Consider the following 17,843-nt stretch of genomic DNA (forward strand, 5'->3'; position numbering starts at 1 on the left):
CACAGTGTGTTTCTGCTGTTCCCAGGGATACAAAAAAAAATGGACTTAGTGCAGGTAAAAAAAACTAAACTAACTGGAAAACTAAAACTGCAAGCAGTTGTGAAAGAGGTCCAAGCCTTCCAGTCCTGGCGAACCTTGGAGGCAAGACCGAGATGTATGCCCATAGACAGGATGTATTTTGCATGTGCAGAGTAGACTGGGTAAACTCCGCCCACTCTGCCGGCGATTTGATATGCCCTGCTGCTCGGTTTGGAGACCTGGACGTTTAATTCTCCTGCTTCAGTTCACAATGTTGAGGGAACCAATCACAAACTGGCTTATCTACCTGGCGCGCTATTGGCAGGTTTAACACGATGACAATAGAGAAGTAACCAAGCCGCTTCTTGTTTACATTCAACATAGCGGCCACCGCACACCACCAAAGCGCAGCAACCGCAGCAACCCGCTGATGCCGCTGTTGCTTCTACGCCACCCAGATCGTTGGTCTGATTGGTTGAAGGACTTTCTAATTGCATACAGAGTCATTTGAACTACGCCTGTTGATCACGTCTCTTGTCCAGAGAAAATACAGAGCAGTCTCCCAAGACCAACGCTCGATCTCAAATCTATTGAGCTTGGCTTGGTCTGGTGATAGCCAGACTAGGTGCATAGAGCATAGTCTAGAAAATAAATTGCATGATATTTCATGATTTTCAAGAAAACTGTCATATAGCGCCTCCTCAAAAGTTAGAAAACTGTGCCACGTAGTGGCCGATTGACGTATGGCAGCTCATGTAGAGCTGGATGTATATGGACTTTAGTGTTAAGAAGTAAAACATGTGACATTTAAAGCAACAACCTGTGATCCAAAGCAAAGCATGGCTGGCTCACAAAAAATCAACATGTATTTGGAACATCCAAATCATTGCCAAATTAATGAAGTGCAACATATCACACAGGCTATTTCCATCTAGGTGAATTTTTTCCTGTTTTAAGCAGCAGGAAAATAGGCCTATAGAAACACAAAATTATTTCCAAGCATAACGCAAACTCTTTAATTATATATAAATGTAGCAGAAAAAGAACCTGTAACGTTCTTTCTACTAGCAGAGAGAAAAAAACTGGCAGTGACAATCAATCCCGCTATGGGACAGAGTGTTTGAATGAGCACACGATGAGCTCCTCTGTGCCGGTGTGTGGGTTCATCAGAGAAAGCTCAAGTATTGGCTCTCTCCAGTACACCCCCCCTTTCACCAGTCGTCCAATCAGGGGCGGCAGCAGCCAGGCAGAGCTGCCAGTGTGAGGCTGCACTCAGAAACAGAGCAGAGCCTTCTGCCCGCCACACACTCTCAGGTAGGTCCATTCACATGCACACACACTCACATCCAAAAGTTCACATTTTTGCCTTTGTGTCAGAGTATGGATCCACGCTGGATTATCTGCATTACTAAAATGGAAATCATCTGGTGTTTGGTATTGATGTGGACGGAGAGATGCCGCCAGCATCCTAGCAGAGTAGTTATTGGGTTGATAATAGGCTGTGTATCGACTAGCTGCAGTATCTGTGTGTGTGTGTGTGTGTGTGTGTGTGTGTGTGTGTGTGTGTGTGTGTAAGCGGTGAGGTTGGACTGTCCTTGCATGGAGTGGATAATCGCTTGTTTTGTAATGAGACAACATTTCAAATTTTTGACCCAAGATGCTGATATTAGCGGATTGAATAAATGCCTTTGGTTGAACCAAATTTAAATATTTGTATCTGACTAGTGGCATACTAGGTGGAGATATCTGTCTCTGAGGGAATAAATATACAGTAATGTACAGTATATTTGTTGTATTTGTGAAACAAGCCTTTAAGGTTGATATTTTGCTTTTGCTTGTATGATGCACCCTCCAGTAAGTGCTCAGTTCAGCACATTTGCCAGATAAAGATATTTGTGAAAAGTAGCGGGTTTCTGTGTTTGTGATCTTTAAGTTGGGAAAAGCAGTTTTTTTAATTTTAGTTTTTTTTTTAGGTTGAAATTCTGTAATTGATTCTCCAATTAAAATCCATCTTTGTATGAGTGAGTGACTGACACCGATTACTCCCAATATCAATCTTTTAGTATACATGCCTCTTCACCGTGGATGTATATGGGCATCACGTGACGGGCCGGGAGTTTTCAAATTCAAATTTGAGGGTTGCTTCTTACTTGTACAACTTGCAGCATATGTTCACTGAGAATCACTTTTATATCCAAGCTAAACTGGCATTGTAACTGAAATCTCCCTAATTGATATTGAATCGGGACCTCAATCGGAATCAAATCGATCTGTGAAATCATTGTAGATACGCAGCCCTATGGCAGATTTAACAATCAGTTGTCATAAATAGGATTAGGCATCAATGCCCAGTTCCCAAATCGGAATCGTTTCTTTATTGGAATCGTTTTAAATCCCATCATTGGTTCCAAATTTAACACACACAAGTTTTGGTTTCCGTGGCAGCCGCTGTACTACCAGGCACTACTTGTGTTGCAGCCACGGACCAACAAGCGGCGCGCTACACTGTGGCATTATTCCACGATGAAAAAGCCTGGTAAAACTGTGAATCACCATCGAATCAACATAAAATGTTCCTCTTATCTGTAAATCAAGCATGCACTTGGTGGATGACTCGTCGTAGCTGGGGGCGTGGCTTGTGGCGTAGTCGCCGTAGGGGAAAACAATCCTTTCCCCCTGATTGGATAACATAGCGTTAACCCAGTACGTGCTACTCAAAAGCACCATTGCCGTTTGACAGAGCAGGATACTAGAGGCCGACCGATATATCGGCGGGCCGATATTATCGGCCAATATCAGGCATTTTCCAAACTATCGGTATTTATAATGGCCGATAAATTATTATTTCTTGAATATTCATTCATCAGAATCATTTATAATGGCAAATAAATAATTGTGATAAATGAATGTTTAAAAAATGAAATACAAATGGACAAAACCCCCTTCAACCATGTCATGAGTGTTGGCGCTGCATAGTCTGTTCACCAATGTTACGCCCCAGTCTAGGGGTGCCTAGGACGCAACATAAAGCGATTTAATTTTCCCCATTTATCCCCGTCCCCCAAGCAGCCACAAAACATATGTAGGTCCAAGTATTTTTATTGGACACAATCATGATAGAATTGTTGAATATAAGGTTAAATAAACAAAGAACCAAAACTACCTAAACTGTAGGGTGGCCTATTATCAAAACAACAAACAAAAACAACCCTGTCTTGAAAACAAAAATAAGATAACCTAACAAACCAAAAGAACAACAACGACTTACCTTCCTAACTTAAACAAACAGGAGAAAACTAAACACACTAAAAGGTCCACCCATACAATAACGAACTGAACATTACACAATCAAAGAAACTAAGTGTGGCAGGTTGGGAGGCAAGGAGAAACGGAGCCGGCCTGCTGGCTTCCCTCTGTGTCTCTCCGACGGTCGCCATCTTGGCCCTTTATATGGACAGTGGTGCGCAGCTGCCGCCAATCACGAGTAGGACTCAGCGGACCCCACCAATCAGCACCGAGCGACGGCACAGCCTATTTACATAGGGAGAGAGAGATAGGACATGCGCACACACACACACACACACACACAGCGACACACCAAACACGACCCCAGTCGTAACACCCCCACAACTAAAAACTGAACCAACCCCCCCCCGTCTCAACTTAGATGTCCGAGGCACACCTGGACAAGGCGTCTGCCATTATGTTTTCGGTACCCTTCTTATGGCAGATCTGTAAGTTAAAATCTTGTAGAAGGAGTGACCAACGCATAAGCCGCTGGTTGGAGTTTCGCATATTTGCGAGGAATATCAACGGATTATGATCAGTAAAAACAGTGATAGGCTGTGAACTAGACCCGAGATAAACCTCAAAATACTGCAAAGCAAAAAGAAGAGCTAACGCTTCCTTTTCGATGGTGCTGTAGTTTAGCTGATGTTTGTTAAACTTTTTGGAGAAGTAACAGACAGAATGGTCAATTGCCTGACCATCCTCCTGCAGAAGCACAGCGCCTGCACCGTAAGTGCTGGCGTCTACCTCCAGTTTAAAGGGACGCGTAAAACAGGGGGCAGCGAGAACAGGGGCACTACACAGCAAAGCTTTGGCAGACTCAAACGCAGCTTGGCACGCCGGAGACCACACAAACTCCTTTAAAGGGCTTACGAGGCCCGTGAGAGGAACCACCACCTCAGAAAAGTTGCGACAAAAACCACGGTAATATCCACACATTCCAAGAAAGCGACGCAATGCCTTCTTGGACTGTGGGACCGGAAAATCGATAATCGCCTGCACTTTTGCAGCTACAGGACGCACCTGCCCCTGACCTACCTGCTTACCCAAATAGGTAACAGTGGCTCTCCCAAACTCACATTTCGCGAGGTTAAGAGTGAGGGAAGCCTCACGGAGACGACTAAAAATAAGGGACAATGTATTAAGATGGTCAGTCCAGTCTGAGGAATAAGCAACAACATCATCCAAATATGCTTCGCAATTATCGACGCCAGATAAAACGATGCGCATTAACCGCTGGAACGTAGCGGGCGCGTTACGCAATCCGAACGGCATGACGGTGTACTGGAGAAAAGTATCAGGTGTAACGAAAGCAGATATCTCCGAGGCCCTTGGTGTTAAAGGAACTTGCCAGTAACCTTTTAACAGGTCCAGCTTCGTCACATACTTGGCGGAGCCTACACGGTCTATGCAATCCTCCATCCTAGGGAGCGGAAAAGAATCGGGTTTAGTAACTGAATTCACTTTGCGGTAATCATTACAAAAACGAGGGGTATTATCAGGTTTCGGAACTAGAACACAGGGTGAGCTCCACGCGCTTACACTGGGAACAGCCAACCCATGCTCAACCAGATAATTCACCTCCTGCTGCATCATAGCTCTTTTCGCCGGATTCACTCTGTATGCGTGTTGCTTTATGGGTTTGTGGTCCTCCACATCAATATCGTGATTTAGGACCTACGTTTGCCTGGGATGGTCAGAGAAAAGCAATAAGTTATCCTCAATCAAGTCTACAATCTGCGCACGGGCCGAATCAGATAGATGGGACAAAAAGACCTCCAAGTTACACAATACCTCTGAATTTCTTAAACGAGCGGCCGGCATCAATCCACTTTTCTCCGCCAAACCATCATCAGCCAGAATGTACTGAGGAGCAGGCACGGACATCACGGGCACAGCGGGAGACGGCGGGGAATCTCTCACTCTGGAAAAGTAATGTTTCAGCATGTTAACATGACATACTCTGGATTTTCTCTTCCGGTCTGGTGTTAGCACAACGTAGTCCGTGTCACTGATTTTCCTATCCACTGTATATGGACCCGAAAACCGAGACTGCAGACTAGATCCAGGTAACGGCAGCAGCACCAAAACTTTCTCACCTGACTGAAAAACACGAAGAACAGACTTTTTATCATAGCCACGCTTCATCTTAACCTGACTGTGTGTCATGTTATCACGGGCTAACTGACACACATAGTTAAGACGCTCACGAAAAGAACTGACATAATCAAGCACATTATGCTCAACTTTTGGCGACTCGGACAACCACTTATCCTTAAGAAGACGAAGAGGACCACACACGGTATGACCGAACACCAACTCACAAGGACTGAAACCCAACGATTCCTGCGTAGTTTCACGCACCGCAAATAACAGAAGAGGGAGACCTTCATCCCACTCTCTGCTGGACTCGAGACAGTATTTACGCAACATGGATTTTAAGGTTTGGTGGAACCTCTCAAGTGCTCCTTGGGACTCTGGATGGTAAGGACTCGATGTTACATGTTTAACTTTTAACTCTCTCATCACTTGTGCAAACAGTTTGGACATAAAATTTGTACCTTGGTCACTCTGTATAGTTTTAGGCAAACCAAAAGTTGTGAAGAATTTAATGAGCGCTTTCACAACAGGTTTAGCTCTGAGGGTGCGCAGTGGAATGGCCTCTGGGTACCGCGTCGCAGCGCACATCACAGTCAAAATATACTGATGTCCTGATTTAGTTCGTGGCAACGGACCCACACAATCTATCAACACTCTCTCAAACGGCTCACCAAGCACAGGAATCGGATGAAGTGGTGCCGGAGGAACAGTTTGATTGGGTTTTCCCACGACTTGACATATGTGACAGCTGCGGCAGTACTTTGTTACGTCAGATTTTAAACCGGGCCAAAAGAAATTGCGCAACACACGTTGATAAGTTTTTTTAACACCCAAGTGTCCAGCCAAACTGGAGTCATGTGCAAGACTCAAAACTTGAGCACGATAGTCGGTCGGCACCACCACCTGATTCACAACGCGTATCTCACTGGAGTCAGGACTCCACCGTCGCATCAAGACACCGCTGCTTAGAAAAAATCCAGGCTTGCTGTCGTCCTCAGCGGCTACAACAGAGGACAGACACAAAGTTAGAGACGGATCGTTCATCTGAGCATCAATTAACATTTCTCGGGTCACGTTTAAACTCAGGTCTAGTTCAGCAGAAAAAAAATCAAACTCGTTGACACATTTAGTAACTTTTTCACACTTTGTTACACTTTCGGTAGCAGAGGACACTGGACAAACAAGCTCATCCTCATCTAATGTAGCCATAAACGACTCAGACAAATCAACAGTTTCACCGAATTTACGAGCCTGTGCTCGCGTAATGGCACACACAGGAAACAGAGTTGGCACAGATAAAGCAGAAGAGACAATAGAGGAGTAGCCAACAGGCGCCACCGAAATGGGATCAGTAACTACTTCGGGCAGAGGAAACACTTTTCCTCCGGCCAAATCGTTACCCAAAATAAACGAAATGCCACTGATCGGAAACTGCGGAAGCACGGCGACCTTCACTTGTCCTGACACAAGTGCTGAATGCAAATAGATCCTATGAAGTGGAGCGTTAAGCTCACTCATTTTAATCCCCCATACTAACAAATCAGAGCAACACGACGTTTCAATAGAGAGCGGCAGAACATTAGCCAGTATGAACGAGTGATAGGCAGCTGTATCTCGAATAATGGTTACCGGTACTTTATCCGATTCTTCGCCAGTAACAGAAACAAATCCGTGAGACACAAACGGCTTAAAACGAGGATCAACATCCGTGATAACCGCTCCGTTTAAAGACTCTGTGTGTTTTACAGGTGAGGACGCGGCGTTTATAAACCCCACCTGCAGGATGTTTAAACTGCTTGTGTGGTGCTTTCTTTTAAGAAGCGGACAAACAGCAATCAAATGGCCGGCTCCTGACAATAAAAACACTCGCGGCCTCACTCGTAGCTAGTGGGGTTGTTTACGCATCGTCTTCGGCGACCTATTTCCGCGTTCCGGAAAAAACACGTGACCCAAAACTGGCTGGCGTAGAGAAAACATTTTTGTGGGTCAGAACAAATTCATCAGCCAGCACCGCCGCTTTTGCTACCGACGACTCTTTTTGCTCATTCAAATAAACCACGATGCGCTCTGGCAAACACTTTTTGAATTCCTCAAGCAAGATCAGCTCTCTGATCTCTGCCATAGTTTTAACATTACACGCTTGGCACCATTTATCAAACAAAACGCTCTTGTCACGCACAAACTCAACATATGTCTGGTTAGCGGTTTTCTCACGGTTTCTAAATTTTTGTCGATACGCTTCGGGGACCAACTCATAGGCCTGCAACACAGTCTTTTTCAACATGTTATAGTCAAGACTATCCTCAATAGAAAGACTGGCACAGATCTCCTGAGCTTTCCCCACTAACTTGCACTGGAGGAGAAGGGACCAAAACTCTTTGGGCCAACTCAGGGCAGCCGCTATTCGCTCGAAAGCGCTAAAATACGAGTCAACCTCTGACTCACGAAATGGAGGAACTAGTGCAATGTGCCTACTGATGTCAAAAGCAGGAACAGAAACAGTCCTGCGGCCAAGAGGAGACGTCGGGGTGGAGACTACAGGGTTACCTCTTTCCAGCTCAAGAGCTCTGACCCGCAGATGCATGGCTTGCACTTCCAGCTGTCTGTTTTTTGTCTCTACCTCCTTTATTTGGAGGGTAATGCGGAGATCCTCCGTAGTCATGTTACCCATGACAGGATCCGTGACCGGCGTCAGTCCCACACCAGCAGCGAGAATGCCAGCAGCCCCCGCCGCTTTCACCTCCGCCATCGGTGCGTCACCCGCCGCGCCACCCGCAGCAGCAACAGCCGTTACAGCAGCCGGGTCAGGCAAGACGCCCTGCTCCACCAACTCTGCACAAAGAAACTGTTTAAGCTCCGCTTTATTGGTACTGTAAGACACCTGCACCTCATAATAATTTGCTACCAACAACAGGTCTGTTTTTTTGCATTTCTCGAGTTTAGCCAAAGAAGGTCCAGCCACAAACTCGTCCAGTGAAAACTCCATAACCCCCCACACACCAAAAAACAACGCCAACCAGAACACAAAAAGGACACGCCCGAACGCACCCGAGAACAAAGCGCAACAAGAACAACGGAACGAGCCCCCAATTATGTTACGCCCCAGTCTAGGGGTGCCTAGGACGCAACATAAAGCGATTTAATTTTCCCCATTTATCCCCGTCCCCCAAGCAGCCACAAAACATATGTAGGTCCAAGTATTTTTATTGGACACAATCATGATAGAATTGTTGAATATAAGGTTAAATAAACAAAGAACCAAAACTACCTAAACTGTAGGGTGGCCTATTATCAAAACAACAAACAAAAACAACCCTGTCTTGAAAACAAAAATAAGATAACCTAACAAACCAAAAGAACAACAACGACTTACCTTCCTAACTTAAACAAACAGGAGAAAACTAAACACACTAAGAGTTATCTCGTGTTCACTAAAGCTATATTAAAGACCGGTATGTCTTAGCATATGAAATAATAATAATGAATTCCAAGTAACTTTCAGTTTAAACTGTAGCGAGGACGTTAGTGGCATTAACGCTGTCTCCGTCTGTCTATTCAGCGGTATGTAAAACTTAGGATCAGGAATTGCAATGTAAATATGATATGTTTTTTCCCCCGACGCCATAAACAGAAATGACGTTTTCAGCGGGCGTTCCCAGTAATGCCGACCAAGTCCATGTGACCCAATTCATCTCCACCCAGAACCGGAATGGAAAGCAAGAATCGGAATTTGGGATCAGAATTGTTACATTCCAAACGATGGCCAACCTTAGTTATAAAGTTCATAATGGGTGAGACTAATGTTATTACATGTCCCTTTACTTTGTAAAAATTTCAACCAACAACGTGTTATTCCGTCCCCCAATACTTTGACTTTCCTACTCTGTGTGTGGTTCTCAGCTCGGTTGCTGATTGGTTCCTGCTTTTAAATTTAAAATCTATAAATAAAACAAAAAAAAAACAGCTGGACACTAGAGGTGCTTGGTGAGTATTTGGGCAACGGGACTGTCTGCGTGGGATTGAGTCAAAATATGTGTGTTCATGGTAATGAAGGAACATGTCACCCAGAGCAACAGTGTGGCTCACTGATATGTTTTCAATAGTTTTTGGACAACGATGGGGCTCTATGGCACAGAGGAAGATACATCCTTATTTCTTTATACTTGATTGGAGAGTTTAAGACTCATTACAGTGATGCTCATTTTAATAGTATGAAATGATGGTAATATATGTCCAGGTTCACCTGCAGCTGTCTCGCTCGGTCCTCTGCAATGATTGCACGTGAATTCTTTTTGAAAAGAGGGATGGAGCCAGTGATTTTAAGGCTTTACAAACAGAATGGTTTGTGTGTGTGTGTGTGTGTGTGTGTGTGTGTGTGTGTGTGTGTGTGTTGTGTGTGTGTGTGTGTGTGTGTGTGTGGTGTAGCTGTGACAAAGACCTATACACAAACACCACAACCACTGATGTCTCCATCATAGTCGTCTCATGATTTGCTTATACAAGTTAACAAGGCCTGTGTGTGTGTGTGTGTGTGTGTGTGTGTGTGTGCGTGTGCGTGTGCGTGTGTGTACAGCCCTCATCTTTTTGTTTAGTGTTGACAGGTTGAAACACATTCAGAGAAAAGCAGGCCGTGTTTTAACGATGGGTAAACACACTCAATGAATTCATTATTTTCAATGGTGGAAAACAATTTGCCAAGTCTTGATGGAACAAATTCAGAGCAGAAATTAGTGCTGTTCAGATGCCTTTTTCCTCGCGATGACCCAGGCTGGACAGTCTTATTCTCACCGGGGAGAAAAGGACTTTCACATCCAGAATACAAAGGCGAAAAAAAAGGCTTTTCATGTGTAATTCAACATGTTGCACCCAAACTCCACACGGCTGATCCCAGACACACTTCATTTCAAGGTCCTGTTTGCTCATAAAGATGTCAGGCATTGAGTTTGTCAGATAAAACCCTCCTGAGGATGTTGGCACGTGTCCAGCCTCACAACTTCAACGTGCCATGTTATGAAGGGCTTAATGTCTCCACTGCTCCTCGCCGAGCTCGGGAATTCATTATTTCCAAATAAGTGGGCATTCACAGAAGTGATATTTCACAATTTTCTGGCTTTGATTTCAGAGACACCCAAATGGCTGTTCGTATATTTTTTATTTGCTGTATTAATAAAGACGCCTTCAGTCGACTCTGGCTCTTTGTATATCAGATTTTCTTCCCTGGAGAAAAATAAAAACAGCACCAGTGGAACCAACCTGGGAAATGTTTGGATTATGAATGTTGTTTGTCAAGGGCAAAGGCGGAAGAGGTGTAATGTGGATCTTAGCACGTGGATCTAACACAAATGGATGAAAGGTTGCCATACAGTACTTTGACACTGGATAACTCTGTTGGCATCTTATTGAAACATTAAATTAGGGATCAACAGATACTGGTTTTTCAATGCTGATACCGATTATTAGTAACTAAAGGTCCAATGTGTAGGAATTTCTCCCATCTAGCGTTGAGATCTTATGTTGCAATCGCACCACGCAGTTCAAAGTACAGAACATACTACATCTACGGTAGCCTTCACGCTTCAAAAAGCCGGTCTTTTGCTCTTTTCAATCTCCTTTTTCTTTTTCTGGGCAAAGAAGAAGACACTTATTCCTGAAATTTGGATTTTGAATACGTGTGGTCTTCCACGTTTCCTTCTTCAAACTTGCCAGGGCCGGTAAGCGAAGATACCCATTAGCAGCACCTGAGAATCATGTGACAGCAAAACAGGGAAAGGCGGAGCAGTATGTCCTGTATGTCCCTTACCGGCTAACGTATTTCAAGATGGCGCCTGAATATGGAGCGTCTTACCCAGTTCATGCAAATGCAAATGTAAAATTTCAAGCCAAAAGGAATACTTGGAATTGATGGTGATGGTAAATATTAATGAAAAAGGACTAAATACGTTGCACACTTGACCTTTAATAAAAAAGATAACTGATATTTGGACCCGATGTCCATTGACTGTGAAAAGGAATCTTTAGCCTAAGTCACAATTAAGATTTTGGAACGTTACAAACTCCAACACAAAACTTTGTTTAAACACTTTAAGCAATTATTTTTTCAACATAATCCCCAGTAACAGATAGTCAGATAGTGTTGTTGAAGTGAAAATTGAAGTGCCGGTGGGGGTTTCAGTGTGTACAGGCTCTGCATTTACTGCACTGCAGTAGAAATCTGTGTATATGCTGCAGGTCAGTAATCAGATTCCTCCCTATGCCCAGCCTTGTTTTTGGATGCATGGATTATGTATTTGAACGGTAGTAGAGAAAGAAGAAGCTCCGATGCTGACAGACTGACTGACCACAGTGAGAGGAGGACTGCAGACAGACAGACTAACAGAGTGGAGATTTTCCTCACAGTTCAAAGAGTCTGTATTTTACAGATAGTTAAATTTTCATCTATGTAAACAGTAGGGCTGGGTATTGTTCAACATTTTTCGATACCAGTATTATAAAATAGAAAGAAATTACGACATTACACGCAACAGCACAAATCTTGATTTTTTTTTTTATTAGCTTCTTCTATGTGAGCCGTCTCTGTGTGACATAGTCCCTACAACGTCAGACAGCCAATCACAGACATTATTCATTCCCTCCAGGATTTTGCGGTGTTGCAAACGCGCCAATTCACGTGAATTCAACCGATCAGCGTGACTTTGGACTTTTGACCAATCACTGCAACTTTTTCGCAAGTTTGACCAATAACCGGAGTTTCCCGTGACTTCAACCAATCCCAGCAGTCCCACGTGCCAGACCCTGTATGTGACTCTGAGAGCCAATCACCAATCGGGAATGAGAACGGGATAACGTCACACATACGTGACCATATTCATTTCCTTTTTTTACCAAGACGGGTGTGACTCGAACATCTCGCGTATCCCAACAAAACGTACAGCGAAGGACCGTGCAAAACATGTCCGACTGTCCTGCCAACCTGTATACATGTAACATCAATGTACCCTGTCTTTCTCTGTCTCCCGCATCTCCATTGCAACAAACATACAAAAAACATTGCCACTTTTATCGCAATTTTTTTCAAAAGCTCCCCCAGCATCAAGCATTTTGGGCCATCATAATCTCAAAAAAAAGTCAGTGAAATTCTGGAGTGAGTGATTATTAGAGTTTAGTGGAATGATGCTGCATGCTTATTGGCTCACTGACTCTAATGAGATTCACTCCTTAGGTATTGAAATTGGGTGTTGAATGACGAGGCATTTCTAAATACTGGATACTTTGCAGGCAATTTGGTCGGTGTCTGAAAAGTATTGAATTCGGTACCAAGCCCTAGTAAACAGACATATTTAGTAGTCTAAATAAATGTTACCATAGAAGACTTTGAACGGACTCCAGTGTGAAGTGGCATCGCGATGGTGGCTCTCCATCGCGGTGTCGGCCAGTCACGGACTATAATACATGATGATGTGTTTGTGTGTGTGTGTGTGCGGTTCAATAGAAAACAGCCTCAGGGAGAGACTCTTCTTCACTCGCAACTTCATCTAAATGACAGTTCTACCAATACTGTGTGTGTGTGTGTGTGTGTGTGTGTGTGTGTGTGTGTGTGTGTGTGTGTGTGTGTGTGTGTAAAACTGTCCACATACAAAGCCACCAAAGTTTGCTGCCACTCACTTCCTCTCCAACAGAGCCTCACCATATGCGCAGTATACAGTAGCAGTGTTTTGTGTAGTTTGTTTCTGTGTGTGTTATTTGGAAGCTGTTCCCTGGACATGATTTCTGTGTGGATGATCTACTCCATGTTGACGGTAGGTGTGGCTCGGCTCTGTGGTATGTTACATCGAGGAGCGCTGGATAGATTAGTTTGGCTTTAACCCCACGCGTTTGTTAAAGCAAAATTTCTTCTTCTTTTTTTTTACTTTATCTGATTGCCCATGCTCATGGACTTTAAAAAGCAAAATAAAAATGTAATGCACAGACATCAAATATACAGAATGTCTGAGCTTTATCATTGCTCTGTATAAGGGCGTCTGTTCCGTTCTAAAGCAGCTTTATTAGACATTAATGCATGCATGCTGTTTACGATTTCCAGTTCCTAAATTTTTACCTTGCAGAGAAAAGTCTCGTTACATTTTAATCTCGCGAGATCTCGTCCTTGTCAGATATAGGAAGCAGGTGGTTAAGACAAGCACCATGTTCTCTTGGACTATGACTCTCAACACCGAGGCCCCTCGGGGCCGTGTTGTCTCACCTCTCTCCTGTACTGTATTGTGTAGTCCAATCTGAACATGTGCAGATTTCAAATATGCAGATGGCACAACAGTGGCATGGGTAATAAGGAAAGGGATGAGTCAGCATAAAGGGCGGAGGTGGGAGCCCTAGTGGAGTGGTGTGGGGCAAACAAGCTGGATTGACATTGCTCAGAGAAAATGAATGATAATTGCCTTTCACAACGGGGGAAAGGGGTCTCCCCCCCCCATTGGGCATCAGTAATCAGACAGTGGAGAGGGTTGACATTTTTAAAACTCCTCGGCACCACCCTGTGCCACACTCTGAAGTGGGAGGCCAACACCAGCCATACAGGTAATTACCATTGCCCACCAGAGGCTTCACTTTCTGCACATCTCAAAACATTAGACGGGGGGTTACACTTGATGTGTGTAACTTTAGTTTTTCTCTCTTTTCTTTTGAGTATTTTAGTTTCTTTCTAGGGGTTCACAATACGAGGGAAATATGTGATAAAGTTGTTGAATATTGAGATAAGGCCATCACTTCACAATCATAACGTGAGTTTTTTTCTTTTATAAAGATCACATGGCAAAGGTAACTACATTTACATACTGTGAATTGTTTTTTTTAAATCGAAAATCGATTTTGAATCGATTCAAGACATTTTCTAAATGCACCCCCGAGTCCCAACACGATACAACTACGATACTTATGTCACGATTCAATGTCATTGCAATACTTCTACCACAATGCATTATTATTCCGATACTTATATCACGTTGATATTATTGCAATTTTAAACATATTGCAATATTCTGCGATATATATGGCAATTTATTACTTATTACTATTAGAATAATATATATATATAATATATATTATTATTATATTATTATGACATTTTTCCCCAGTTTCAAACAATGTTGTCAAAAGGAAACCTTGTCAACTTTGTTATCTCTTTCCCTTTACCTGCCTGGATGCAGACTGAATGGATCTAAAGCTTCCTTTGTGCCCTGTTCCATCCGCCTTCCTAACAAAATGGCTGTTAAAGACTCAAACCGTCCAGGTGCAGTACTGTCAGGAGTGCATTAGAGATTCTGTGCAACATGTGGCCATGTTTAATGTCGGCATCCAACTAGTACTAATGTGTTGGTTTTATTGTTTTGCTGCCTCTGTGGCTGGTATTCAAGCAGTGTTTCCCACACATTGACACATTTTTGGTGGTGCTCCACACAATCAACACCGGCCGCCACACATTGCGTTTTCACGCACACGCACACACAGACACACACACACACACAGACACACACACACACACACACACACACACCCACACACAAACACACACAGAGTCTGCCTCTGTGAAAACAGTGTTGCCAACTTAGCGAGTTTGTTGCTAGATTTAGCGACTTTTCAGACCCCATTAGCGACTTCTTTTCACAAAAGCGACTAGCGACAAATCTGGAGACTTTCAGTAAAAAAAAGTCACCAGTAGACTATTGTCCAGCGAGCGTGCAAGTCACCTCTCTCTGAATCAGTTTTGTGAGGAGGAGAGGAGCCGGTCCCCTCTCTCCCTGCGCAGGCGGGTAGAACATGGACAAGGGACAGGGTGAGGGGATGATGAAGGTAGGAGAGACAGCGGGACGCGATGGAAGAAAGACGCAGCTGAGCTGACCTGTCCTTGGGCAGGCCTTAGTAGAATTTTTTTATTTTTTTATTTTTTTACACATCAAAAGATAGGCTACCTAAGTAATAATTATAAAGGTAAAATAAATTCCTGTAATGAATTTGTGATTATTTGGCTAAAGATTTCTATCTACCTTGCTGACGCAACCACTGAGTTTAATGCAAATGATTGCGTAATGACGTCACAAATATGCGAATGAGCGTATGGCGTCATCCCCTCCCCCTGCCATAAATTGCTTTCTAATGACAAGGCAAAGTCACCCGCCACTATGAAAATGTACCCGCCATTGGCTGGTGGCGGGTGCTAATTTCCCACCTTGATTACTATTCAGTGACAATAAAGTCTATTGTATTGTAAAGTAAACTTCCACAGAGCTACTATGGAGATTGCTTGTAGGGTGCCATTAGAATACTAATATTGTACGTATTGTACGTACATTTTTTTGTGGGAAGAGGCTGTGGAAATCTCAAAACTGTTTCTTTGCACAACTTCGCCACAAAAGCATGAAACAGATATCAAATAGGACAAGGGAAGGATTATAAGACTTCTGGTCAAAGCTAACAACTAAGACCACACAGTCACTCAACTCATCCTTTCTAATAATGAAAAATTCAAATGAAAAAAAAGGAAGAAAAAAAAAAACCATGACTCAATAGTGCAATGAACCATGTTCACATAAAGATATGTCAAAGCTGTACATGTACAGTGGTTTTACACAGCGCTGTGACTGCAGAACTCGTTGCCAGCCAGGCAGACGCTGTAGGGATTTGGAAGGAATGTACGAGAGTAACCCACGTCTTTCCATGTATTATTAATTAAGGGAATTTGGGTATTACGTTCTAGGGGGAAGAAACAAGTAGAAACGTGGATGCAGGCCTGCTTTAGGATGAGATTTGCAGAGGCTTTTCCAACATCACAAAAAATAAGAATTCTGGAGAAAAACTATATACTGTCAAAAATACCATTGTCATTTCTAAAGATATGAGACACTATTGAATTCCATCTGCTGTTTGAGTAGAGAGAGCCGGCTCTGACATCAGCCCTCTGAACCAGTCAACTCTACTTCTCGATTTGGTGATGCATCATGGGCTTATTTTATTAGCTCTCAGTCTTATGGGAAGAACTTGACACTTCATAATAATAAAAAAGGTTGCCCACAGGAAAGTTATTTAGCACGGTGGCAAGTATTTTTTTTTTTTACCTTAGGGCCCTGAGTCCCAGCCTGATGGGAGCAAATAATGTAGAGCCCAGAATCATGGACGGAATTGCAAAATTGAGAATAAAAAAAAAAAGCTATAAGACAGATTCCATTGGGGCCGTGATTAAGTCAACCCTGAGATTTTCCAGTAGCAAAGTAGCGCACTGTCAACTATGATGTTTCTATTAGTCAATTTCATCATATCAGTATGCTCAGTTAAAATAAGTTGCTGCAGGTATTTATACTTGCCCTTTAGGAGGGAAGTAACGGTTACCGGTGTAACGGTAAACCACCTTTTCATTAAAGTTTAAGTTCATCTTAAAAACGCCGCTGCATGTCTTCCTCATGGCGATAGCCTAGCTAGTTTATCGGCGGTCCTGGCTCATGGTGCTAGCTCGAGTACGTACGGCTTGTGATAAAGATCCTCCATGCTAGAGTTGGCGCATTTCAAGCAGCGCCAATAGTGTATAACGGTTCCCACTTCCTGTCTCCTAAAGGGGCGTGGCCTCGTTTGAAAGGGTAGCGAACAGCGTGTGGATGGATGAAAAGTTATCTTTGTATAATTTCTTGATATTTTCTTTTGCTAACGTTCGATATTTACACAGCTAGAAGACATATGCTAAACATGCTAAACCTTCTCTGCTTGTTCCCACAGTGGGCGGAACTTCTTATAAGTTATATATTAGTTAGCAATAACAAAGCCCGCCCAATCAGAGTGAAGATATGATTGGATATGATTACAGTGAACACTCGCTGTATCGCGGTTCACCTTTCACGGTCTCGCTGCTTCACGGGTTTGCATCGTGCATTGTGTTCTGCATTCTGATTGGCTAAACAGTCTCTCAGCTTCTTCTCTACCTGTGTGTCAATAACGTTGCGGTTTATACACGTACGTAAAACAGCAATTTGAAGCCTTCAGTTCGTATTATTGATAAAAATTATTATTTTACAGTACAGTAGTTATTTGTAAAAAAATTTTTAATACAGTACTTTTATTTGGTATACAAATGCTTGAGCCTGTAAAAAGGTTTTGTTCTTTGGTTACAATGTATTATGGAGTATTTCATCGTATAATAATTGTAAAAAAAAGAAAGGTTACTACTTCACGGATTTCGCCTATCACAAGTTCTTTTTGGAACGTAACCCCCGTGAAAAACGAGGGTTCACTGTAGTTATTTAAATGTAATTTGAAATTGCTTCTCTTGTTGAAAACTATACATAGGTATCAATCACATGACCTTTTTGTTGTTTAGGACCGTAGCGCCACCAACCGTTGATTCCAGTGAAATGGCTAACGTTAACGTTGAAGAAGTGGGCTCTGCTAACGTTAATCAG

At 43.1% G+C, this 17,843-nt stretch overlaps 1 protein-coding gene across 6 annotated transcripts in view; it reads left to right on the top strand.

Annotated features, from left to right (window-relative positions):
- Window positions 1–17,843, top strand: part of palmdb (palmdelphin b) — a 78,583-nt gene that overhangs the window by 49,690 nt on the left and 11,050 nt on the right. The window contains exon 1 of one of the 6 annotated variants that reach the window (XM_032504362.1): window positions 13,071–13,202. The exons of the other annotated variants lie outside the window; for them this stretch is intronic. Coding sequence (XP_032360253.1) covers window positions 13,167–13,202 — 36 coding nt within the window. The 5' untranslated portion in view covers window positions 13,071–13,166. Of the gene's footprint in view, window positions 1–13,070; window positions 13,203–17,843 lie in introns of those variants that run through there. 6 annotated transcript variants of the gene reach the window in all.

Source organism: Etheostoma spectabile, chromosome 22 (assembly GCF_008692095.1).
Source record: "Etheostoma spectabile isolate EspeVRDwgs_2016 chromosome 22, UIUC_Espe_1.0, whole genome shotgun sequence".
NCBI lineage: Eukaryota > Metazoa > Chordata > Actinopteri > Perciformes > Percidae > Etheostoma > Etheostoma spectabile.